Raw genomic sequence first — 27,222 nt, 5'->3', positions numbered from 1 at the left:
TAAAAAACTAAATCAATTTTAAAAAAAAATGTTTCATAAAATTGATTTTTTATTTTTATTTTAAATTTATTGACTGTTGTTATATAACATACTTGAAATTTTTAACAAATTAATTATGTAAAAAACATTTTATACCATAGTTATTAATTTTTATTATACATCAGAAAATGATCAAGATGGTCTTTTGGTTGTCACACTATACTTACTAGCACAAAGATGCATTTCAACCTTTTTTAACATTCATTTCTATGTGTAAAATAAATTTGTAAATATTAAAGTTAATAACATAATTTTTTTTTATTTACATAGAAATGCTGGAAATCGACTATGTGAACAATACTCATATAGTGTCATTACAACCGACCATGACTGCCATCAACTCTTGTATAGAAGTCGATCTCACCGGTCAAGTGTGTGCTGATTCCATCGGTAAGAATTTTGGAAATTCCTTTATTCAAGTAGGTCTTTATATGCTATAACACTTTAAAATCGTCATTTTGAAGTGAAGCTACAATCGATTTTCTGGATTAACTCTTTAAAAAAAACTGAGTAACTAAACTTTTGTTAATAAAATAATTATAATATCATCAGAATTGAAAGTTATAATTCAAAGTATTACCATGGGAAGTCATTTTCTTGTTTTTTTTTTCTTTTAAGTACCTACATGAAATGAAATGTAAATATTAATTTCGTTATAAGACGATAATACACACAAAGAATGTCACCAAAAAATTTACATTCTCAAAAAAAAACTAACAAAAAGTCAAGGTAGCAAAAACAAAAATCAATTTAAAAATTCCAACATCTTACCTTTAGGTGCATTACAAACTTAGGTTATGTACCCAGGGCTATCTAACACTCTTAACTTAGTCCTAGTGTCTCGGTAGACATCACCTTCCTATTCTGTCACGCTTTATTAACTATTACAATAAATAAATTAATGTGCCTGTAGGCTGAGAGAAAAACTCTCGGTATGAGATAATTATGATATCAATGTTTTTTTTGGTTCTGTGGTTAAATTTTTTTTAAAAAATATGCAGGTACCCGCATGTTCTCGGGTTTTGGTGGTCAAGTTGATTTCATCCGCGGCGCGGCGGAGTCTGTCGACGGGCGCGGCAAGCCCATCATAGCGCTGGTCTCCACCACCAAGCGGAACGAGTCGAAGATCGTGCCCACGCTTAAAGTTGGTTAGTCGACACTCGACACATGGCCATGGCCATATACCTATGTACGACGACTGCAAATCTTGCCAATTTATATTTGTCCTATTTCGATTCAAGATGAGCTTTTAAAGAGTTTTTTTAATCGATTTAAAAAAAAGGTGAACGTTCTCAAATTGACTGTATTTTTTCTTGTCATCTGTAACGTTAAATGTCAAACTGTTAGTGACACTGTCCCAACTAGTAACAGTAGTAGGTAAAATGGCGCAAAGTTTATTATTTTATCTATTATAATATAAAAAGCTGATAGTGTGTATGTTTTATTTCAACACGCTAATCTCAAGAAATAGTTGTTCGAATTGATTTTTTTTTAAATGTTGTCCATTTATCAAGGAAGGTTATTACGTTATATAATATTTTAGTGCGTTTTTTTATATAATAATAAATATTTCATTGAACAGGTGCTGGCGTTGTAACAACCCGCGCCCACGTGCAATATGTCGTGACAGAGCAAGGCATCGCCAATCTCTTCGGCAAGACTCTCCGCCAAAGAGCCTACGAACTCATAAAGATAGCTCATCCTGATCACCGTGAAGCTCTAGAGAAAGCCGCCTTTGAACGCCTTAAATGTATGCCAGCGCCTTAATTAATCTATGGCTAACAAACCATAGACAAATATGTTGCAAGCGTAGCAATAAATGCAGCACTGTAGTTTTGATGCGTTACTTTTAGAAGTAATATTTAAACTACATTTTCTTTGGTACTGAATTCATTTTATTCGAATTTAAAAATGCATTTGTCACGTTTTTATAGATATTTATTTGTGGCCTACCAATTCTGATGGATTACTGAGAGTAACTGCAGTATACAGATGTTTATATGTACGTATGCTCTATATACATAATAGTTTTAAGGATATTTTTTTTGAAGTCATTGTATTTATGGTAAATACCACAGTCTATTATTTAATATATTTTTATGTGACTGTTTATGTTACTGTTTAAAAAATTTAAAATAAACATTTTAATTGTGTTATAATTTTATTATTTTCGACGCCGTTCTTTTTCCTCTTACATGCTAAATAAAATGCCAAAGATGTATATGATTTTTTGAAATTGGTCTTTGGACTTTTTGTAAACAGCACACCCGGAACCCTTACCGGAAGTACAGCCTGCTTCGGTCGACCGCGAACGGACACGTCGGGCGAGTGTGCCCAATCCCCATGCATTTGTAACAGCGCCCACCGCGCTGCAGTTTCCTTTTAAAATGGCACAAGCTGCATGAATGCTCACAGCCTCTTTTCAAAACTAAAAAAAAAATCGTTAAGAACTCAAATTTCAAATTATTTTTATTTTAAAATACATATATGATTCTTTTTTTTATAATTAGTCATTTTTTTAATGGTTAGCGTTCTGTTTACATGGCATTTGTACGTTTTTCGTCATCATGGATATGTTAAAAATTCGAGTGATTATGGAGTATGAGTTCAGTCGTGGTAGCAAAGCGGCAGAAGCGGCACGCAACATCAACGAAGTTTCCGGTGCGAACACTACTAACGATCATACTACCCGTTATTGGTTTGCTCGCTTTCGTTCTGGAAATTTTGACATGAGAAATGAACCACGTGGTCGGCCGAAAACTTTGGTCGACAATGACGAATTAAAGGCGATTGTGGAGGCTGATGATTCTCGAACTACAGCTGAATTAGCAGCAGCATTCGAAGTTAGCACTAAATCAATATTGGTCCATTCGCGTCAAACTGGTAAGGTAAAGAAGCTCGAGAAATGAATGAACGCCAGCGAAAATACGTGTCGAGACGTGCCTTGCATGCTCAACAGACACAAACGAAGACATATTGAATCTCATTGTTACTTGTGACGAAAAATGGATTATATTCGACAATCGTAAGCGTTATGCTAGTTGGTTAGATCCTGATTCAATACCTAAACAATGCACTAAACGAAAATGACCCCTAAGAAAGTGATGGTAACTGTTTGGTGGTCTAGCGCCGGTGTAATTCATCACAGCTTCTTACCAAACGGTATGCACATTACTATAGATGTGTACTGTGAAGAACTAAACACAATAATGGGTAAGCTCACACGTCCAACCAGCTTAGGTCAATCGCTCGGCACTGCTGCTGCGCGACAACGCGCGACCTCATACTGCACAGCTGACGGTCTCAAAGTTACAAGAACTGGGTTTGGAAGTTCTCAGTCATCCACCGTACTCACTAGATCTTGTCCCTACAGACTTCCACTTTTTCCAGAATTTGGATAACTTTGACGGGAAAAAAATTCAATACCTGAGAGGCAGTACAAAATGCCTTTGAAGAGTTTGTTGCCTCCCGTCTAACAGAGTTTTTTAAGAAAGGCACCAATAAGTTTCACCACTACGTTGGCAAAAATGCATTGATACAAAAGGTACTTATTTATTTATTTTATACTTTATTGTACACCACAAATATATTACAAACAAAGCATAAAGATAGTTACAGACAGTGAAGTACAATGGGCGGACTTATGGCTAATTAGCCATTTCTTCCAGACAACCCATACATAGAAAGGAAACTTATTATCTAAATTGGGTAGGTGGTGTAGATGTCTAATAAAAAACTACTTACTTTGAATAATAAAAGTAAAAAAATATAGAAAAAAAGTGCCTTATTTCATCAAAAAGAGTTTTGCCAAGCCGGATAAAAGTCCGAAAAACATTTGTTAATCATAAGCAACAATAAATAATAATTTTTGAAATGGTACCGAATTATTATCGAGTAATAAATTGAATTTATAGAATTTACCGATGAATAATGACGTCATGCCTTGTAATTGGTGTCCGCAGGGCTTGGTAACGATTCTGATAAGTTTACCTCTGACGTCACTAAATAAAGATATTTTTGCCGACACCTCTTAGATATTGCCGCTCCGAGCAAAAATTGTTTAACGAGTTAAAGAAAATTTTTTTTAAAAAGTTTTAACTAATATAAAAGCGGCAATAAGTGAATAAGACGTGACATTAATTTAACATTATGCGACCGAATAAAAAAAGTGTGTGTGTACTTATGTACGCACTAGCTAACTTCAGGGTGACGGATTTTTTTGTGCACACCGCACGCGCATTGTAAAAATTATACTCTCAATCATTTTGTCCTAAAGCGCCGAAAGAAGTATAACTTTAATAAATAAAAGTAGGTACGAACTTTTACATACCCTACAATAAATAACTTTATAATTTAATGCCACGTCATGTTATCGGTATCGTTACCAAAATCTGGGTGACCCGTGTTTGTGATGGTGATTTTAATGTTAAGTTTTTGATTATGTGAAAATAATATTTAAAATTTTAAACTACATTTAAAAATCAGGCTGCATTTAGTTTTTATGGGCTATTTTGACGATGCGGTAATATAATGTTTCAAATATTTTTGGAATTATGAGTCAATTAATTGAAAAGATAATATACTAATTTACGCCGTTTTTGGTAACATTAAATATAAATAAAACTATAAAACATAATATGATAACAATTTTACAATTTTGTTGTTAGTCTATGGCAACGTGTTAATTGGAAATTTAGAACGCACCGTAAGGGCGGAGGTATACTCTATGGCGGAGGCCATTTCCAATATTACAAGCCACATCTTTTTGTTTCTTTACGTTCGACAAATTAAGTAAATTTCATATACATCTAGAATTAAATAAAAGTGTTTGCTTATCAAAACGTGTAATTGCAGTGATTGAAGACTTACATCGCTCTGTATAAACTAAAAAACATCTGCGAAATACACTATTTGCCAACTGACGATTCGTCAATATCTTGCTGAGCGAATAATGATCCTTGACTTCATACGAGTGTTAATTTGAGCGACTATTGAGATTTACTTTAATATAGCAAAGCAACAAACATGTCGTACCACCATATGTTCGGTATTCGAAAAGATACTTTGATTATTAATAAATATAGAATCATTCGAAGAATCGGTGGTGGCTCGTTTGGTGAAATTTTTTTGGGAATAAACGTTGGAAATGGCGAGGTAAGTCAATGTTATTCATATATTATTTCAATTAATTAGTACTAAATACTTTACATGGCTTTATTTGTCGTTTATCTATTCGAATATTCTTAGCATATTTCAAGGGTTTGATGTTATTATCAGGTTTACGTCTACGTCGTATTTACACGTATACCACGTTCTTAAAGATAAAATGTGATTCATTAAATAGAAATGTTTGCCTGACCAAAAACAAAATTTCTGTTTAGAAAAATTATATTTCGCCATATTTAATCATGTAAATTCTTGTTAGGAAGTAAATTAGTTGACAGTGACCTTAAAAACGTGCTTACTTGGTAGTTAGCTGTTTTATTCCTCATGTGTTGTGTGGGTTTCTTTTGTATGCACAAGAAAAAAAATGAGGTAGTGCAACTCGTGAAACAAAAGTAAAGATATTTTTATTTTTTACTTCATAAAAACTTCATAACTTACAATTTATTTATAAAAACATGGTTATAGTTTAATGTGTTGTAATTAAAGTAGCTGTAGTTATTGCATTTTCTATTTCGATTAAGTATTACTCAATAATTCCAAAATGCGTAGGCATCACACTTTTTTTGTCTAATTCTTATGATAGAAATAGGCTTGTTTAATTTTGAATATTTTATTTTACATAATATAGTCAATTATATTTAATATTGGGATTGTGTAGTCATACATATTGATGTTCATGTATTATTTAATAATGTTTATGTTTTATTTTTATTGTTTGGAACGATGTTGTTGACTGCTAAATTTAAGTTTACTGATGTGTTATAGTTTCAAGGTCACAAACACGGACAGTTTGACATAAATTAAATATCGACAAGTATATAAAAAACTGTTTATAATATTACTTTTGGTCTAGTTGGCCGTCCTTGTGGGTCTCACCACCGTTTTGTCAAATATTAAAATATTTAACAAAACTTTTATATTAGTTTCTACAAACTATTTACTAAAAACAATTCACACATAAAAACAATTTCGCTGTTTTATTCAAATATGTCAATAGAAAACACCCATCAATTCCTTTTTTGCTCTTATGTTAAATTGAATCTAAACAATATCTATTTAATAAACCAAGAAGTGAAATGTTTATTAGTTTATTTATTATGTATTTATTGAGTTACCATGAGAAATGTATGAGTCATATGTCTCACAATGTGTATGAAATGGTTATTTAATTACATACAACTTGAATCATAGACAGATAGATTTTAATGATCAACATTTGTTTTTTTTTTTTTAATTTATTTTTAATACTTTATTGTACACCACAACTACATTTTAAATATTAAACACATTTAAAAACATTTACATACTATGAAGTACAATTGGCAGACATATGGCTATTTAGCTATTCCTTCCAGACAACCCAAAAATCTAATATATAAAATTCTCATATTGCGGTGTTTGTAGTTAAACTCCTCCGAAACGGCTTGACCGATTCTCATGAAATTTTGTGTGCACATTGGGTAGGTCTGAGAATCGAACAACATCTATTTTTCATCCCTCTAAATGGTAAGGGTAGTCCACCTCTAAATTTTTTTTTTTAATTTTTAGATAAATTATTTATTTTTTATTTTATTATGATTTGGCATTAAAAAATAGATACTACCCTAAATTTTCACCCTTCTATCACAAAGAAAACGTTTTCCAAGAGCTAGTAAGAATATAAAAAGAATTGTTGAGTATGTGGTTTAGTATTTATTTTATCCTTGATAGTCGAGCAAACACTAGGTAGTGTTTTGTTTACAAATTACAGACTGAACTAGGTTCCGACTATATGGTGTAGGAGGTTATTCTGTGTGTCAAACCAGTGTTAGTGCCATAGTTTGATTTTGATAAACCATGCAAATTAAAAATATTTTTTATTTCATTACTATGTTTGTATAATTATATGGAAAAGGATCTGACCGGCTTTCTTTATTTCTGTTTATATTTACTTCTTAAAAAGCTAAATTTTATTAATAAGACTGCCTTTGTACATCATTCTTTTTATCCTACTATTTTTATTCATTATTTTTTGTTTATTGTAATGATGTAGGGTTTAGAGTATCATTATAAATAATTATAAAATCTCCAAGATTACATATCTAAAACAGTTAAGAGTACATTTCTATAATAAATAAAGAAGCAAAGAGAAGGTCAGAATGCAAATTTATAAACTGTATATAAGGAAATATAGAAACTATAGTGATGTATTTTACAAGTTCTACCTATTTTCTCATATACAGGACTAATTTTTTTCTTGTTAAACCTTACATACAGTAAAATTACTATAACAAATTAATTAAAATGAACAGTTTGTATCGAATTGGGCAAGTCGAGGCCTCTGAAATTTGGAGCTTATATACAAGTCTTTGGCGATGTGTGTATGTCTCCTTCCATACAAATTATTCAATTGCTGTATGAACATGTTGATAGAATGTAATAGACAAATTAACAATTTGGTGGAGATTTTCTAACCTGTTGTCTTCATTGAAAACTTTTTGAACACAAATCCGTCAATCCTAGTTTATTTCTTTACTCTTTACTAGCATTCATGCGTGATTATTGTTTTTAGTATATTATATATTATACTAGCTGACCTGGCGAACTTCGTATCACCTTATTTTTTTCTGAAATATAATAATAACATAATATATCAAAATAAAATATAGCCTATCTTTTAAGTTGGATCAAACTGCACACGGTATGCAAATTTGACTAAAATCGGTTAAGTAGTTTAGGAGTCCATTGAGGACAAACATTGTGACACGAGATTTATATATATTAAGACTAGCTGTGCCCGCGGCTTCGCCCGCGTTGATATCAGTTTGTCACAAAGTTTTCTCTCCCGTCTCTTGAAGCCCTCTCTCCATTGGTGAAACCCCATGAAAATCCGTTCAGTAGATTTTGAGGAAATCGATTACATATGCTTTTGGGGACTTTGTTTTATAATACACAAACTGCCCACGACTACGTCCGCGTGGTTATGAAGATATGCATTACTATTAAGATGCTTAACGCAAATTATTTTTTATTTCAGTCACTTGAAATGCTTATCACTCTGAGTAACTTTTTTAAAGGCACAATTTAGTATAATTTAAGTTATTTTTATAAAACCTCTCTATACACCACATTATTTTTTAGTCTTATTTTTTAGGCTGCAGTAGTAATAACCTATCAGGCGAACTTATAGCTGCTATCAACCCCAATTAAACTTCCTTAGCGGCGGAATATCTATATATTATAGATTAGTAAATTACAATAATTGCGTTTGCTTGCAAACAAAATAAAAACTGACTTCAATTTACACCAAAAAAGTCATCAAACCTTGTTGAAATTTAAATGGGACCAAATTACAAGCACCAGCTTTGAATAACAATAAGAATCATCAAAATTGGTAAACGCAGTAAAAAGTCACGAGCTAACAAATTAGTCTAATTGAAAACCTCTTTTTTAACCGACTTCCAAAAAAGGAGGAGGTTCTCAATTCGACTGTATTTTTTTTTTTTTTTTTTTTTTTTTTTTTTTTTTTATGTATGTTACATCAGAACTTTTGACCGGGTAGACCGATTTCGACAAATTTTGTTTTAATCGAAAGGTTTTGTGTGCCAATTGGTCCCATTTAAATTTATTTGAGATCTAACAACTACTTTTCGAGTTATATCTAATAATGCGTTTTTACTTGACGCTTTTTTCGTCGACCTACGTTGTATTATACCGCATAACTTTCTACTGGATGTACCAATTTTGATAATTCTTTTTTTGTTGGAAAGGGGATATCCCTAGTTTAGTACCGTGATAAGGAAACCAGGATCTGATGATGGGATACCAGAGAAATCGAGGGAAACTCTCGAAAATCCGTAATAACTTTTTACTGGGTGTACCGATTTTGATAATTTTTAATTTAATCGAAAGCTGATGTTTATCATGTGGTTACATATAAATTTTATCGAGATCTGATGACTACTTTTTGAGTAATCTTTGATAACGCGTAGTTGCTTGACTATGTTTTCGTCGATCTACGTTGTATTACTTGTCGATGTAATTGAAGTCGGTTTTTTTCGTTTGCGAGCAAACACAATTATATTATTTTAGTCTGTTAGAAAGATTTACAAGTTTCAATGAATAAAACTTAGAATTGTATAAACAAATTCCTGCTTTCCCTTTTTGTAACGGCACTAACGGTGCACGAATTAACATATTGGATTCAATGAGAATATGTGCGTTTTATAATATACTAGCTGTGGCCCGCGGCTGACCACGCGGGTGACCGCGTTAATTTGAGGTACAAATAGCCTATAAAATTCATAAATATACGTCAAGAACGTAAAAATACAACGAATTATTACCCGTTTACACCTGGCTTCTAAGAAGTTGCGGCCGAGTGTATTAGTTTGTATATACTAATATGTGTATATATATATATATATATATATATATATATATATATATATATATATATATATAAATGAATGTTTGTCTGTATGTCCTTTATAGAATCGTAAACTAGGCAATTGATCATATCATGGCCTTCAGCAAAGTGTTGTGCATGAGCTCACAAAATTTTCTGAGTTGGTACGACCAAAAAAAAAAAAGAAGCGTAGCAATGCGCGCAGGAACAGCTAGTATGCTATAAAATACACACTTATATAGAATACACATAAAACTATGAGTCAAATATTATTTCAAGTCTTTTTTAAATACTATTACAGTAAAAATAACTAATTATATAATATATTAATTAAAGGATGAAAGTTATTATCATCGTACTTTCTATCTTACGACTTAACTCTGTTGATTTTTTAGTACCCGGAATTTCTTTTTTTACAATATGCAATTATTTAATAATACTCCTATCAGTTCAGTAATTGATAAATTTATCTCAGTACAGTTTATATCTAAAGATTTAATTTGCGATAGAATAATACAAAGAAATATCAAAATAATTTTTAATAATAGGGCTTGACTGATTGAAAAACATTAAATTTATGAAAAAACATAAACATGCTTTAAAGAATAAGTATACAAATAGTATATCTTTCAATCTTCAATCATCAATCATCATCATTTTAGCTGATCACAGTCCACTGCTGGACATTGGTCTCAATAAGTTCACGCTAAAAATGACCTGAACTCGTGTGTTTTGCCCATAGTCACTGGTCTGGCTTTGTCGTACCGAAAACACTGCAGCCCCTCTTTGGCCTGTGTATTTCAAAGCTAGCAGTTAGATGGTTATCCCCCCATCGGTCGGCTTTGTAAGTTCCAAGGTGGTAGTGGAACTATGTTATCCCTTAGTCGCATCTTACGACACCCACGGGAAGAGAGGGGTTGGCTATAATTCTTTACTAACGTAGCCGCACAGTATACCTATTAACTACCTTTACTTAATAAATGTAATGAAATGTATAGATTAGTCCTTAATTGCTGTAATAAGAATGCAATACAATACAAATGTACTTTATTGTACAACCAGAAATATATTATATATAATTTTTAGTTTTAGGTTTATTGTTCTAGTATATATTTGTATTCATAGATGTATATTTGCTACTAGGAGTCTGAAATATGTATTTTTTAATCTGAAGAAGAAGAAAAATATATAATATTATATATTTTTAAAAAATAACAAAAAAAGAAATGTACAAAAGGTGGTCTTATCGCTAAATAGCGATCTCTTCCGGACCACCGTTAGAAAAAGTAATAAATAAATAAACAAACGCTTCACACTCAATGGCCTCCAGTAGGTTTTTCTCCTGGGCGGGGGGTCCGGAAACACACACAATGCACAAGCACAACGCCCAGACCACGACATCTATATGGCCAATACAAATCTCTGTCGCGAGCGGGAATCGAACCCGCGACCGCCATCGCAACAGCCAGTGCTATAACCGCTGCGCCAACCCGTCCTCAAGAAAAATAAACCAGTTTTCTTATAATATACAGTAGAAGACAAAATGAAATAGACACTCTTAGTCAAAAGATTATACTAATATTATAAAATTGAAGATTAATTTTGTTTCTTTGAACTTTGAAAATTCTCTTGTTTGATAGTCCATTCACCAATGTATAGGCTATATAATATTTTAGCATGTTTTTCCCCAAATTTATGCAGTTGAAACTGGAAAATAGAAAAACATTCTGTCTTTCTATGTATAATATTCTCTGTATCATTCCAATTATAGTATATTATGTACTTTTTACCATCAAGAAGTCCTAATGTGGAACTTTCATAAGAAATAACCTCCACCATTAAACTAACATACAAACACAATAATGATTATCTGCATCTGGAAATGTCGTTATATAGTTTTGATTGATTTGATTGATTGGTTTAATGGCTTTATATAATTTTTTTTTGTTTTTAAAGCGATCAATGACAATTTAGTCTAACATCCTGCTGCTGGGCATTAGGCTTCTTTTTCCGTGTAGGAGGAGGATTTTTAAAGTATTTTATTATATTTAATTAATGGTTTAATTTATGTTTTATGCGCAAAATATCGACGTATCAAGTAATATCTAATCAAATACCAAAATTGCTAGTTTTTGATTGAAATCATGGATATTTTTACTAGAATATTTACAAAAAATATTGAATTTCAAATGCCTGCTTTCTCTTTCTGTAACAATACTAATGGTGTTTAATGAAAACATGATCGTTGGATAATAAATAAATAAATATTTGAGGTCAGTTAAAAAATATCAAGTTACAGAGTTAATTTGAAAACTTTCTAATAAAATATGTTTATTTCTCGGTAAAGCTTTAGATTAGGTAAAACCGAATTTCGGGACCGTGGGGGGATGGGGGGGGGAGAGGGTGGGGAACGCTACCCCTGGTACCACTGTCACACCTCGGAACCCCATGGTTATGGAGATATCCACGGTTAAAGTTTTGAGGTTAGAAGAAGAATTTCGAAAGTTAGAGGAACGCTTGGCTCCGGCGCTACGGGAAGTGCAGCCCTTCCGCCCTTGCGTGCGAAAGCACGCTCACTGCAATGCTCCGTACAAAAAAAACCGAATTATGGGGTTTTTGGGTGTGGAGGGTGGAGGGTGTAGGGGAATCTATACAAGGTAACACTGTCATACCTCAAAACCCCATGGTTATGGAGATATCCATGGTTAAAGTTTTGAGGTTATAAGCAGAATTTAAAGCTATTATAATACCTTTGAGCTCGTACTGTTTGCATTGTGTGACAAATCGACACTTTTAAACAAAATAACGCGTCAGACATAATATTCTAATAAAATTAGTAACATTGCGTGCTAGAATATAGGTTTAGAAATTCGAAAAATACCCAAAACCGAATCGGAGCACCCCACTGTCCACGTGGTCTTGGTCTGTCCTACCCATAGAGTGTTTTTTTTGTGCCGCGGAGGCGCGGAGGGAGGGCAGCCCTCGCCCGCCGCTCCTCTACGCATTCGTTCGCGCGCTTTCGCACGGCGGGCGAGGGCTGCCCTCCCTCCGCGGCACAAAAAAAACACTCTAGGGGTAGGACAGACCAAGACCAAGTTATAAAAAAAATCTAAAATATAATTGTTTGCAGCAAACGAAAAAAAAAACCGACTTCAATTATATCGACAAATAATACAACGTAGGTAGACGAAAAATAGTCACGCATTATCAAAGATTACTCCAAAAGTAGTAATCGGATCTCAATGAAATTTAAATGTGACCACGAGATAAACATCGGCTTTCGATTAAATTAAAAATCATCGAAATCGCTACACCCAGTAAAAAGTTATGCGGATTTTCGAGAGTTTCCCTCAATTTCTCTGGGACCCCATCATATCAGATCCTGGTTTTCTTATCATGGTACCAAACTAGGGATATCTCCTTTCCCGTAGCGTGCATTTCATATAGGCAGAAAGGCATTGCCTACCTTGACATGTTACTAAAAATTATATATAAAACATGAACATTACATATTTTTGAAAAAGACAAACCATAATTCAATTTAAATCCGCTTCAATTTAAAAAACCCGCCGTACATGCAATATCAGCGCTTCGCGCAAATCGACGACGGGCCTTTTATGAAACTTCTGCCTACAATCGCCAACAAAATGTTAGCAATGACAGTAGAACATTATATGATCCTACAATTTTAAAATGTCGCGCGTCATATGGAATACGAATTAAGTATTGTGTTTTTAACATTGGTCGGCTTAACAATGTTAGGAGGCACAGCCTTTTTTTATCGCTGGAAAATGCATTTATGTACAGACCCCGTCACCCGTAGGCGACAGGAGTGTTGGGCTCCCGGCGGTAGGTGCAATGCCAGACTACTCACTAAAAACTAGCGGTGCCCTCATCGTCGTTGTGGGACCCCACGGGATCGCTAACGCACGCAACCGTGACAAAGGAGGCACAGCCTAACAATAACCTGTCAAATCAAATTGTCTTATATTCGATACCGTTTTTACCAATAATTATGATTTTTGATACGGTCGATAATCGCATCCGCCATTCCACAGAGTAGGTAATATTATGACAAATCACTTTGAATTTATCGTTTGTGCGATCTTGTTATTAGTGAAAATATTAATATGTTAGTGATGAATAAGTTTACTTGTGAAATATGTAACAGAAATGTGTGTTTAATAGAAGTAAATAGTGCATCCAAATTCAACACGTTCGATTTTACGGATAAATTAAAAATTGTTCAGGCGTATCGATTTAACATATAAATAATGTTATAATTTTTCATTTTTTGATAAATAAACCAGTACTTTCATTAAGCATACAATTTCGTATGTTTGACGCCAATTTGTTTGATAAGTATCAGTTGGTTGCTGTACGTGTATTTGTACGCCTGCATTATTAGTATAAATGCACTTTACGTGTCTAATAATGTACTTGTCTGTTCTTGAAATTATCTAAAAGCCTCTATTCTCAACAAAATTGAAATAAATTAAGAAAAAATTGCGAGAAAGTAAGTTGCAGTGTGGCTGTTCATTTTTTTTTTGACTGCCTACCCCGTCCTAAAAACTACTGCTCCTTGCCAACAAAAAAGCTACCTATCTGCCAGTGAAAGTCCCGTCAAAATCCAGTCGTTTCGGAAATGAGTCGGAACAAACAGACAGACAAATTATAAAAAGTGTTATTTTGGTATATATACCGTGTATCCATATAAATTTAATAAAAAGTGGTTATTTTAATATTGTAAACAGACACCCTAATTTTAATTATTTATATAGACAACAACTAACAGGCAGACTATATAGGTATAAATATTGTTGCAACTAATTATTCATATTTTTTTCTTACATTTCTTGACCCTAAGTGCATTGATGTGCAATTTTTTTTTTGAATTATTTTAGTAGTTACTAAAATATGACGAAATGTTCAAAATATGTCATTCACAAATAAAAGTATTGAGAGTTCTTGTTTTAGTGTTACCAATCGAAAATCTACCATGATGGTAGTTCTGTGTAGAATGGTAATATTCTTATTTTTTTGTAGCTGGTATCACAGCTATTGTGACGTCACGAAGTACAAGCTGACGATGCCCGCTTTCGTAATAAAATGATTAATTTACGTAGTTTTTCATAGCGTTTATATATAATTAGTGATTTTAAATAATTATAGGTATTTAAAGTAAAATGTTAAAAATAGTGTTTTGAAATAAAAGTTGATTTAGAATTAGTGACAGCGAGTGATGAAGGTAAAAGAAAATGGCTTCCTTCGAGCGCATTTTATTTAGCAGGAAGAGAATATTAATAGATAATAAATATGAAATCATCCGCAAAATCGGGAGTGGAAGCTTCGGGGACATATTTCTGGCTAAATTTGGCATGCAGGTAAATAAAATTTAAACTAGAAAATATGACTCAACAAAGCGATATTCTCGTAAACAGCCAGTTCGATATATGATATTGGCTTTTGAAACTCCAAACAAGCTAATCCTTGACACTACTTATATAGATACTTATTTTACACGGTTCCTAATTTTAGTTAAATATGCCAGTTATGTAAAAAGTAAATTGAAATATATTTTTCGTAATTCCATTATATCTAAATGAAATTCATGACTTACTTTTATTTAGTGTCTTTTTCTAAATAAAAGGTATAATTAAAACTGCCTGAATAAGTAACTTATACAATAAATTGTATCTGATGTTTTAGTTGAAACTTGTTTATAACAATATAAAATCTTTAAAGAAAGAGCTACAAGTTACTAATCAGTAGCAAATTTGTAATCAATACGTGTTTATAATTATATTATCTGAAAAATTCAAGAGTATGGACAATGATTTAGTGAATGCCGAAGAAGCTTGAATTTGAATTGATTGAATATGTATGATCCATGGTACTATTGTCATAACATCTTGTAAGATGTCCCTATGATCAAAACCTATCAAAGACAAGTATAATTAAAAGGGGGAATTTAATTCTTATTATTGTACTTATTTATTCTATATTTTGTATGGCTCTATGACAAATAATGAAAGAAGTAGATTAAGAATGGCCCCTATGAATTAGCATCGAAGTTTGAATGCATTTACATCATGACTAATATTTTGGTTTTTATTACTTTAACTTCAAATTAAGGTTACAAAAAAAACCAGCTAAAAAGTTAAAAATATTCGTCACTAATTTCAACTTACATCTTTGTGCTGTTTGCGGTCGAAACAATCGACCTTGGAGTAGCAGTGCTAAATATTTTTTAAAGGAGATAACTCCTCGCCTTCTTCCCTCCACTGGTGACGAGGGCTGGTGCATTTTTTGCCCACAGAATAGGCATAGCAATTCAACGGGGAAATGCTGCCAGCATGCTTGGCACCATTTCATGTGTACATTACTTGTACTATAACTATATAAATATTTAGTTCTTAAGTTGTGAATTTTAAATACGTATAATATTTCAATAAAATGTAAGGGTTAGTATTAATAGGAGTCATTTTTTTTAATTGCTTTGCTTGACACAACCTAAATATGGCATGACAGCAGAAACCATTTGTGGTGTGGCATATTAGGTAAAATCTATTGAATGGAATAAATTTTGGTTTTTATTTCTTTAAATTGTAAGTCTTATTCCAATTATAATTGTGATGACAAATCTGTGATGGATTTGGTTGGCTACATTGTTCTATGATTTGGTGTTGCTTAGGGACTAACTTGTAATGTTGTGTTAGGTAGGTTGTGGCTTGAAAGTATACAATATTGATAAATGCTTCTCGAAATAAGTTTTTTATACAACAATACTTTACACTAATACTGTATAATATATAATAATGTATAAAAATTGTTTTCATTGTACAATTTTGTTTTTCACTATAAGATTATTATTAGAATTTTTTTTGTTTAGTTATATCAAATAACTATATACTTTAAAAGCATTTATGTCTTATCACAAAGCATAAGTATCTCTTACTTTATTGTACTGATAGACTTGGTTGTTTTTGATATAAACAGCTATTTTCGTTGATTGATCAGCCTGTTACATCCCACTGCTGGGCAATGGCCTCCTTCTCAATGTAGGAAAAGAGTCTGAGCTTAATCCACCATTCTGCTCCACTGCAGTTTGGCAGGTATACTTCTACTATGAGTAACAATCGCTATCAGGCAATTATGATAGTAACCAGGCCCGAAAGCTTAATGTGCTGTCCTAGGCACAGTAGGGAGACTCACAAGGACAGAAATATTTGTAGAAATACAAATAGCGCAACTGCTAGTGTATAGGCGCCTACACCGCACATGCACCATTAAATCAGAGTGCAGTTAAACAATTTTCTACAGTATAATTTAAGACAATTAAAAAATTACAATATATTAATATGTTTTTTATTTTTGTAGGAAGTCGCCGTAAAGATAGAATCAGTAAAGGCACGACACCCCCAGCTTCTATATGAGAGCCGTGTATATAAAATGCTCCAAGGGGGCATTGGCATACCACACATAAGGTAAGTAGAGTGTCAATTTTATAATATACTAGTTTTGCCATGTAGATTAAATTTTTTAAGGCTGTTTTCCCTTTAAAATATAGCCTATATCATTTAGCAATAACTAATAAATAAATAAAAAACAACCTTAGATATACCAGAGATTGCCTAAAATATTCACGCATGTCGCAACAAAGCTAATACTTCAGACTTATTTTATTTTTTATTAATTTTATTTCAAAGTTGCAGCAACAAAATGAACACCATTACATTAAAACTTTTTTCGTACGTTATAATCTTGCTAAGTGTCACCTCAATTGTAGGTGCAAACGGCGACTCCAGATGAATGATGACTTGAACTCTGATAATGCATGTTGTTTACTGTCTAAAAGGTTTTAATACTTGATAGTGTTCTTGCTTGTGTTTTAAACACAAATCATAGAAAGAACTGACTCCTACATTTACATCGAGTATTTTATTTTAAACTCACTATTTTAAAAATTAGTTACAATAGTTATTATATAGTGATTAGTATAAAAATGTACTGTTTATGAGGCAGATCAGATGTAATTTAAAAAATTAATAATTTATTTAAATTTCTAATCATCTAATAAGAAAACACATAATTTTATTATAAGAAAATTTAAAAACCTAATTAAACTTACAAATAAAGAAAAATTGAAATTATGAATCTCTAATGTTACTGTCGCATTTTGCGTTGAAAATGAATAGAGGATTATTTGAAATCTTAATAAGTGTTTGGCTTCAACTTATCTAATTATCACTAGATCAATCTATTAAAAATGAAAATCTTGTTTTGCATTTGGCTTTGCTTCAAGGAAGGCTATAGAATATAACAAACCATTATTCATGGGTACTTGAGAAAGGTTGGAAATTATTAACCAAATAAATTATAACTAGGTAAATATTATTTTACCAGGAATCGTAATTATATCATATAACAAACACAAAGGGATATTAAATAATGATACATTTAATTGACATTTTTATGCTTTTTAAAAGCAGTAATCTATACTGATAATAAAACTAACATATCCTATGTACAGAACATTGAAGATGTTTGAAATATTTAAGTGTATAATTGTGTTTGCAGGAAAACGAAAAAAACCGACTTCAATTATATCTACAAGTAATACAATGTTGTCAAAGTACAAAATTAGTCAAGTAAATACGCATTATCAAAAATTACTCCAAAAGTTGTAATCAGATCTCGATGAAATTTAAATGTGACCACATGATAAACAACGGCTTTCGATTAAATTATCGAAATCGGTACACCCAGTAAAAAGTTATACGGAATTTCGAGTTTCCCTCGATTTCTCTGGCATCCCATCATCAGATCCTGGTTTCCTTATTATGGTACCACACCAGGGATATCTCCTACATAACAATAAAAGAATTTTCATAATCGGTTCATAAACGACGAAGTTATCCTCGAATATACATAAAATATATATACGGTCGAATTGAGTAACCCCCTCCTTTTTTTGAAATCGATTAAATAAATGTTTTAATGTTTACTTGAATTTCACTCATAATGAAACAACTTTTTCGGATTTTATCGCTGTCCTTTTAAGGAAGTTCTCCTGAAAATGGTTGCTGTAAAGTATCCGAAACGTCGTCGGAAATGTAAAAAACCTAATAAACCGCGATAAAATCCGAAAAAGTTGTTTTATTATAATGTATAAATGTAGGTAGTGTCAAGATACAATATAAAATCATACTAATAATATAAGTGATGATATGTGTATTTTTCATATTAGTCTTTCTGTGTCTTGGTCGCGAATCATTTCAAGACTGAACTACTAATAAAGTAATAATAATAGGAAAACTTAAATGAATATTATCATTATTTACACTGTAAACCTTAAACTGTAACCAAAATTTAGTATTATTTCTTTAAGATATCGCAATGAGTCTTAATTAAGTGGAGCTTGTTGATAAAGTTTATCCTGCATATAATTTTGCTGATAAAGTTAAAGAGAAGGAGGTATAATAGGCCATTAGGACCTGTTTCACTTGAATTAAGACACTAACTTTAGGATTCATCTTTATGAATAGAAATATGCCATAAGTATCTGTAGTGAAATTTGATGCTGAAAATTAATGTTTCATAAACTTAATTGTAGGATGTAGGAAACTTAACTGTTATCTGTCAAATAGCGTTAATGGGAACTTGAATAGGCTCTAAGTATCACATTGTATATTATTTAAACAAAGCCCATAAAGTGCTTAGTTTTGAAGAGATTTTCACAATCATATTATGTAAATTGTCAGATGGCCTCATTACAGTTTTAGCAACTGTTTCAAGGCCGCAAATTCATTGCTTGTTCAAAGTTTGTGGAATAATTAATTAATTTCATAACAAAAACGTAGACACAGATTTTTGTGAAAAATAAAAACGAGTTTTGTTTTAAATGTAAATGAACTTATAAAGTTAGTAGTAAGTTTAAATGTACATTAACTTATAAAGTAAGAGTTAAACTTAATAACTAGTGAAGCAACTAATGGTGTAGGTTAGTTATGTATCGAAAATTAGCTGCAATCTGCGCTACTACAAGAACTGTTGATATTGACTATTGATTTACAATGTTTGACTATTGATTTACTGTAGGTAGGACTATTAATTACATTTATTGACAATATGCAGCATAGAAAAAGTTGTAGTTATCACATAATTTTAATTTTATAAAGCTTACTACGACGGACTTTAGTTCAGATTGAAAGATTCTTTTTGATTACAAAATTCAACAATTCTGCTTGGGATATTCCATTAACCGAGGAAGGCTAATAGAAGCTTTATAATATTTTAGTAGGTTTTTCTTTAAATGAATGTGGGTTAACGTAACAACACCACGGACCACAGCAAGACAACAAAATGATCTATTACTATATATATATATATATATATATATATATATATATATATATATATATCTTGTTTTAATCATAGTAATGAGTTAAATTTTCTCGTTTTAGATGGTATGGCTTCGATCGCGAACACAACATCCTCGTGATGGACCTGCTGGGTCCCTCCCTGGAGGACCTATTCAACTTTTGCTCACGTCAGTTTACGATCAAGACGGTTCTAATGCTTGCAGGTTAGCTATTGTTACTAGTTGCAGTTATTCATAAATTTTTTATTAAGGTAAACTTTTTTTTATACAACAAGGTCGGTAAACAAGCGTACCGTCACCTGATGGTAAGCTATATTAAGCTTATAAGCTTAGTTAGTTTACGCTTGTATAAAAAATAGGGTGTCAAATAATAAATGTTTACACATTTCATACACAGATCAAATGCTCGGTCGTCTGGAGTTTATCCACTGCAAGTGTTTCATCCACCGCGACATTAAGCCGGATAACTTCCTGATGGGTATCGGGCGGCACTGCAACAAGCTGTACATGATCGACTTCGGGCTCGCGAAAAAGTTCCGTGACATACGCACTCGAGCCCACATCTCTTACCGCGAGGACAAGAACCTCACTGGTGAGTGACTACCTCTATAGAGCTTTCTATAATTGAGAACTGAAATAAACATTGGAAGTATTAATTTTTGTAAGAAAAGCTCGCGGAGGCTATGGTAAATGACTCCACGGTGATCAGCCATGTTGCGGACATTACTTAGACTTAAGTATAATATCAAAATTAAAAAAAGTTAATTGTTAGGGCTAAATGTTATTTATAGCTATTATGTCTCCATTGCTTAAGCTAAAAATATAACTATATGAGTTCGTTAACTTTATAAAAATTGTTTATTATATTGTACATAGGTACCGCTCGCTATGCGTCAATCAATGCTCATCTCGGTATCGAGCAGTCACGACGAGATGACATGGAATCTTTGGGCTACGTACTTATGTATTTCAATAGGTGAGATTTGATACATATATCATAACATTTATTTGTTGAAATATTGTTACAAAAGTGTTATATACCTGTTAAAATTTTTAAATATTAAAATTTTTCCTTACAGAGGTTCCCTGCCATGGCAAGGCTTAAAAGCAATCACAAAGAAACAAAAATACGAACGTATTAGTGAGAAAAAGATGTCGACTCCCGTGGAAGTTTTGTGCAAGGTATAATAACTATTTAATTTCATACATTCTTTATACAGTAGACTGTTAGTAGCAGTGGTGTCTAATTCATTTACTATTATTTGCTAAAATTAGAAAAAAGCATTAATGTAATTTCATGTCTCTTACAGGGATTCCCGGCGGAATTTTCGATGTATTTAAATTACTGCCGCGGACTTACTTTTGACGAAGCTCCTGATTACATGTATTGTAGACAGGTTAGTTGTAATTTATTTAATAGGAACGTTTTCTTTGCATATTCCGATGATCATCAATCTTCGATAAAACATTATTAGTGATGTCACTGGCAACATGGAAAGTGCTGCCATCATATGATTCAAAATAAAAGTTCCTCACTAGCTTCCTTAACCTAGTGTTAAAAGTCGAGTTGCTTAATATGAAGTGTTGACATGCTTTGTATATAAGGTAATTTTTTGGCAATTTTGTATAGTTTACGAGAAAAAAAAGATGCATGTATTGTGTGTATGTCTAAAATTTTTTTTTACAATATTTAAAGCTATTAACTATAAAAATAAAATTGTATGTCAAAATCGAAATGATTATTTACATTTTATTTATTAAATAAAAGGTCACAGCTAAATAATAGCATTGTTTATCAAGCAGTATTATCCTGTGGTAAGGTAGAGGATAGATAGTGTTGGCAATGTGCAATGCTTCTGTTGTTGCACGCTGCTATAAGCTAAGGTACTGTTATCATTCGGTGAGCTGTATGCTTCATTGCCGACTTAGTTGTATTAAAAATATATATATATTTTATACAACTATTATTTGCTTGGACATAAGCCACACACGCAAAAACGAGGGTTCTTCGTATCTGTAACTAGCCCACACTAACTGTTAAAATATTACTGTAGTTGTCTGTGATATTAAAGTCTGACGTTCATCCCCAGCTGTTCCGCATCCTGTTCCGCACGATGAACTACCAGTACGACTACACGTTCGACTGGACCATCCTGCGGCAGCGCAAGCAGCAGAGCATGGAAGAGAGCGCCGCGCCGGCCGACCGCCGCTCGCCCTCCGCGCAGCGCCGTGCCCAGCAGCCGCCGCAGCCGCCGCAGCCGCCGCCCAATAACGAGGTACTCACCCGTCACACCCGCACTCACCCGTCACACTCGCACTCACCCGTCACACCCGCACTCACCCGTCACACCCGCACACACCCGTCACACCCGCACACACCCGCACACACCTGCACACACCCGCACACACCTGCACACACCCGCACTCACCCGTCACACCCGCACTCACCCGTCACACCCGCACACACCCGTCACACCCGCACACACCTGCACACACCCGCACTCACCCGTCACACCCGCACTCACCCGTCACACCCGCACACACCCGTCACACTCGCACTCACCCGTCACACTCGCACTCACCCGTCACACCCGCACTCACCCGTCACACCCGCACTCACCCGTCACACCCGCACACACCCGTCACACCCGCACACACCCGCACACACCTGCACACACCCGCACTCACCAGTCACACCCGCACTCACCCGTCACACCCGCACTCACCCGTCACACCCGCACTCACCCGTCACACTCGCACTCACCCGTCACACCCGCACTCACCCGTCACACCCGCACACACCCGTCACACCCGCACACACCCGCACACACCTGCACACACCCGCACACACCTGCACACACCCGCACTCACCCGTCACACCCGCACTCACCCGTCACACCCGCACACACCCGTCACACCCGCACACACCCGCACACACCTGCACACACCCGCACTCACCCGTCACACCCGCACTCACCCGTCACACCCGCACTCACCCGTCACACCCGCACTCACCCGTCACACCCGCACACACCCGTCACACCCGCACACACCCGCACACACCTGCACACACCCGCACACACCTGCACACACCCGCACTCACCCGTCACACCCGCACTCACCCGTCACACCCGCACACACCCGTCACACCCGCACACACCCGCACACACCTGCACACACCCGCACTCACCCGTCACACCCGCACTCACCCGTCACACCCGCACTCACCCGTCACACCCGCACTCACCCGTCACACCCGCACACACCCGTCACACCCGCACACACCCGCACACACCTGCACACACCCGCACACACCTGCACACACCCGCACTCACCCGTCACACCCGCACTCACCCGTCACACCCGCACACACCCGTCACACCCGCACACACCCGCACACACCTGCACACACCCGCACTCACCCGTCACACCCGCACTCACCCGTCACACCCGCACTCACCCGTCACACCCGCACTCACCCGTCACACCCGCACACACCCGTCACACCCGCACACACCCGCACACACCTGCACACACCCGCACACACCTGCACACACCCGCACTCACCCGTCACACCCGCACTCACCCGTCACACCCGCACACACCCGTCACACCCGCACACACCCGCACACACCTGCACACACCCGCACTCACCCGTCACACCCGCACTCACCCGTCACACCCGCACTCACCCGTCACACCCGCACTCACCCGTCACACCCGCACACACCCGTCACACCCGCACACACCCGCACACACCTGCACACACCCGCACACACCTGCACACACCCGCACTCACCCGTCACACCCGCACTCACCCGTCACACCCGCACACACCCGTCACACCCGCACACACCCGCACACACCTGCACACACCCGCACTCACCCGTCACACCCGCACTCACCCGTCACACCCGCACACACCCGTCACACCCGCACTCATCCGCCACACCCGCACTCCCCAGTCCACACCCGCCCTCCCCAATCGCACCCGCACTCACCCGCACTCATCCTGACTGCTTATTTCAAAACGTGAACAGCATTTCGCTTACATCACTGTCACGGCCGAGAAACATTTTGTTTATTCAGAACACGTGCTCAGGTTCGTGTGTACGTGGTTGCTGATAAAGTTATTTAACGTATAGCGATATCTGACAGACGTATAGATGTGTGTATCTGTACAAAAAGTTTTAGTTTATTCGTAGTGAAACAACTTCTCCCCTACGTTCTGACAATAAAGCCTCTAAAGCCTCAGCAACCAGTGAAACAGGCCTTGAAAATGAATAATGTTATAGTTTTATTGAAACGTTGAAGTTTGATTGAGATCTTCCTAAACAGTACATATTTCCAAAGCTGCTGAAATTCCCTTTAAAATAATTATACCTACTCCCTCTTAGGTGAAATCTATCCATGCGGTACAAGATGCAAGTAAACAGATAGTTAAACCTCACCAGTCTGCCAGTCAGTTGAAGAAGAAATCTATACCAATTTCTCCAACTAAACCTTGATGGAGATGTTATAGAGAAATGCACTGTAGCTTATCATAAATTATTTGTCTGTTTTCACCGAACTAAGTAATATCGAGATGCTTAATAAAAATATATTTTCTTAAATTATCGCTAAATAATTTGGTTTTTGTAAAATGGTATAGATTAACATTTTGAAGGTCTAGAATTACGTTGCTAGTAAATTTTGTGATTGTCTTTGTTTTGTATATATGTGTGCATTTCTCAACATATACTGAAAAAAAAATTTGTATTTTAAATTTATTACGTTTTATTAATAAAAATAGATATTAATACTAGAAGAAGTAAACTTGTGTAAAAATTGTTCATAAGATGAAAAAAGAGATTTAAAATAGCTTTGTTTTCTCCTGTCTTGTAAAAAAAAAGTATTTAATTTTGTCATTTTTATCTTTAGAGTTCAGTAATTTTAAATTTTTTTTAAATGTCTGACGATAACTTTATTAAAAATGTATTATTTGTTTGCTTTGTTACTGTGAATTTTGTATATATTAAATGAATAATTTGCAAATGTGAAATATTTTTGACTCAATAAAATTTAAAATTGAATTTTGGAGCAAGGGTAATATGAAATTTTTAATTTTTAGCTAGAATATCATCATTACTTTCACTTAACTATTATAGTATAATACAGTATAGTTAGTAAATGGTTTTTGCCACTTATAGACTCAAAATGTATAGAAGATTAATACATCAGTTATCTGTCATTGAAAGTCTTCTTAAAATCGATCGAGCCGTTTCAGAGATTAGTTGGAACAAACATACAGATAAATAGGCAAAAATTGTAAAAAAAATTATTTTGGTATATGTACCGTGTATACATCCATATGCATTTAGAATAGCGGTTATTTTAATATTACAAACAATGATAACAGAAAAATGGTACCATAGATAGAAGTATGATTGTGTAGTAAATATTAGTAAAATATATTATGTATTGTAGCGCAGTTGTACTATATGTTTATTACCTCCTAACGGATGAATGTTTTCTGTTTCAGTGAAAGAAGTTACGACGTTCGGCAGCCACGGGCGGCCCGGCGAGGAAGCGAGCGCGATAACGTGTGTGTGCGAGTGTGAGTGTGTGCGTGTGCGGGTGTGCGTGTGAGTGCGAGGGCGCGCCGCGGGTGGCTGTGACGTCACGGCGAGGCGGACGGACTTTCCATTTTGTTACTGAGGCCTTTTAATTTAACGTCGCGACGCGTCGGCGTAGTGGATAGTGTTCTTTTGTTTAACGAAAGTGTATAAAAACTTCGGTGACTAACTTTTTCTGTGTACGCAGATTAAATAATATATTATTATTTTTTTCACTTGGGATTGTATCATATTGTCGGCGACGTCCTCCGGGCGCGCGCCGACTGCGGCCCCGGCTCGTGCGTTTGCATTTTTGTATCGATATTGAAAGTTTCATTGTAATGTTTGGAATAATGTGACATTTTTGATTAATAATTTAAAATTTAGGTCTTATTTCTCTCAATATTTATTTAGTTCGTCGATGTTAGTTCTTCCTAATTAGCTAGCGTTAATCGGTATGATTAGTTCTATGTCTATAATAGTTTTACGCAGTGTGCACAGTCGCTTGAGAAAACTCCAAAGTGTGTACGTTTTCTAATATATTTGTATAGACTCACATATTTTTTTAGACGGTCTAATGCGGATAAATACGTTTAAAATATTACTTCGACGCGAATATTGGCTAAAATCTTCTAAAACACTGATATCTGGTTCGTAATATAGATCTCTTTATGAAAATGGAAAATGTAAAAAAAAAGATAAATAGGTTAATAATAAAATAAAGAAGTGAATCCGATCCTACGGGGCGCTCCGCACGCGTCCACATTCATGTAAATTCCATTGTTTATATGAACTCTTTTTGTTATTCGTCAAATCATTCTCTTGAAATTGTACATAGGAGCGCGTGGAGCGTCACGGAGGACTTAGGTACATACATAATATGTATCGTATATTTTAAGTACTACAGATGAAAATTGTAAATACGAAACAGTGTTCATTTTAACTGTTATTTTTTTAAGAACACTCGGATTTGTCGTGGTTGTGTCGACTCGTGACGTCACTCAATACAACTAACCCCTCAACCGTCAGGTGATATTTTTATAGAAATAAATATCAAGTGTAGACTTCCGTAGTAGTTCCCCGAGATCGAAGTCACGAGTCGCCGAACTTTAAACATTAGTTAATGAAGTGTACATGGTAGATCTTGCGAAGATGTTTATGTAACTTGGGGACAAAGACAACTGTTTACATCCACATGACTGGAATATATAATATCATTTTTTTACCAGGTTATGATATAGATCTCATATTCCTCTTTGAACCTACGGTCGAGGAATATATCATGCTATGTACATGAACCGACGATGGTTATTTTGTCTCCATTTTAATATGTTCATTATATTGCACTTAACTCTATATTAATAAATAATATTAAACGTGCTCAGTGTGGTTTTATTTTATTGTCCTTAGTATTGGCATAAAAATAGAGAATATTATTTTCTTTCTTAGTGATTATAGTAAATTGTGATCTTGCCACATTCAAACTATGTGACGTAAATAATTGCATTTGCTCGCAAATGAAAAAAACCGACTTTGTTTACAACGTAGGTAGACAAAAAAATAGTCAAGTAAATACGCATTATTGAAGATTACTCTAAAAGTTGTAATCAGATCTCGATGAAATTTAAATTTGACCACATGATAAACATCAG

At 34.7% G+C, this 27,222-nt stretch overlaps 2 protein-coding genes across 2 annotated transcripts in view; both read left to right on the top strand.

The window, feature by feature from the left end:
* LOC123665229 (4-hydroxybutyrate coenzyme A transferase) overlaps positions 1-2,193 on the top strand; it is a 38,666-nt gene extending 36,473 nt beyond the window's left edge. The window contains exons 8-10 of the mRNA XM_045599564.1: positions 310-429; positions 1,041-1,187; positions 1,622-2,193. Coding sequence (XP_045455520.1) covers positions 310-429; positions 1,041-1,187; positions 1,622-1,806 — 452 coding nt within the window. The 3' untranslated portion in view covers positions 1,807-2,193. The remainder of the gene's footprint in view (positions 1-309; positions 430-1,040; positions 1,188-1,621) is intronic.
* A 2,749-nt stretch (positions 2,194-4,942) lies between these two features.
* Positions 4,943-26,950, top strand: LOC123665232 (casein kinase I). Its single transcript, XM_045599567.1, has 9 exons — positions 4,943-5,193; positions 16,973-17,079; positions 20,059-20,180; positions 20,374-20,568; positions 20,853-20,952; positions 21,056-21,158; positions 21,287-21,373; positions 22,067-22,252; positions 25,498-26,950. The coding sequence occupies exons 1-9, from the start codon at positions 5,065-5,067 to the stop codon at positions 25,498-25,500; spliced, it is 1,032 nt and encodes a 343-aa protein (XP_045455523.1). The 5' UTR covers positions 4,943-5,064; the 3' UTR covers positions 25,501-26,950.
* The last annotated feature ends 272 nt before the right edge of the window (positions 26,951-27,222 follow it).

Source organism: Melitaea cinxia, chromosome 23, assembly GCF_905220565.1.
Source record: "Melitaea cinxia chromosome 23, ilMelCinx1.1, whole genome shotgun sequence".
NCBI lineage: Eukaryota > Metazoa > Arthropoda > Insecta > Lepidoptera > Nymphalidae > Melitaea > Melitaea cinxia.
Note: the sequence above shows the minus strand (reverse complement) of the source record. Positions and strands in the feature narration are given on the sequence as shown.

Coding starts and splice junctions, on each gene's coding strand:
- LOC123665232 (XM_045599567.1), top strand. CDS start 5,065: ATGTCGTACCACCATATGTTCGGTATTCGAAAAGATACTTTGATTATT. Junction 20,181..20,373: donor GACGGTTCTAATGCTTGCAG/GTTAGCTATTGT, acceptor TTTCATACACAG/ATCAAATGCTCGGTCGTCTG. Junction 21,159..21,286: donor CCGTGGAAGTTTTGTGCAAG/GTATAATAACTA, acceptor TGTCTCTTACAG/GGATTCCCGGCGGAATTTTC.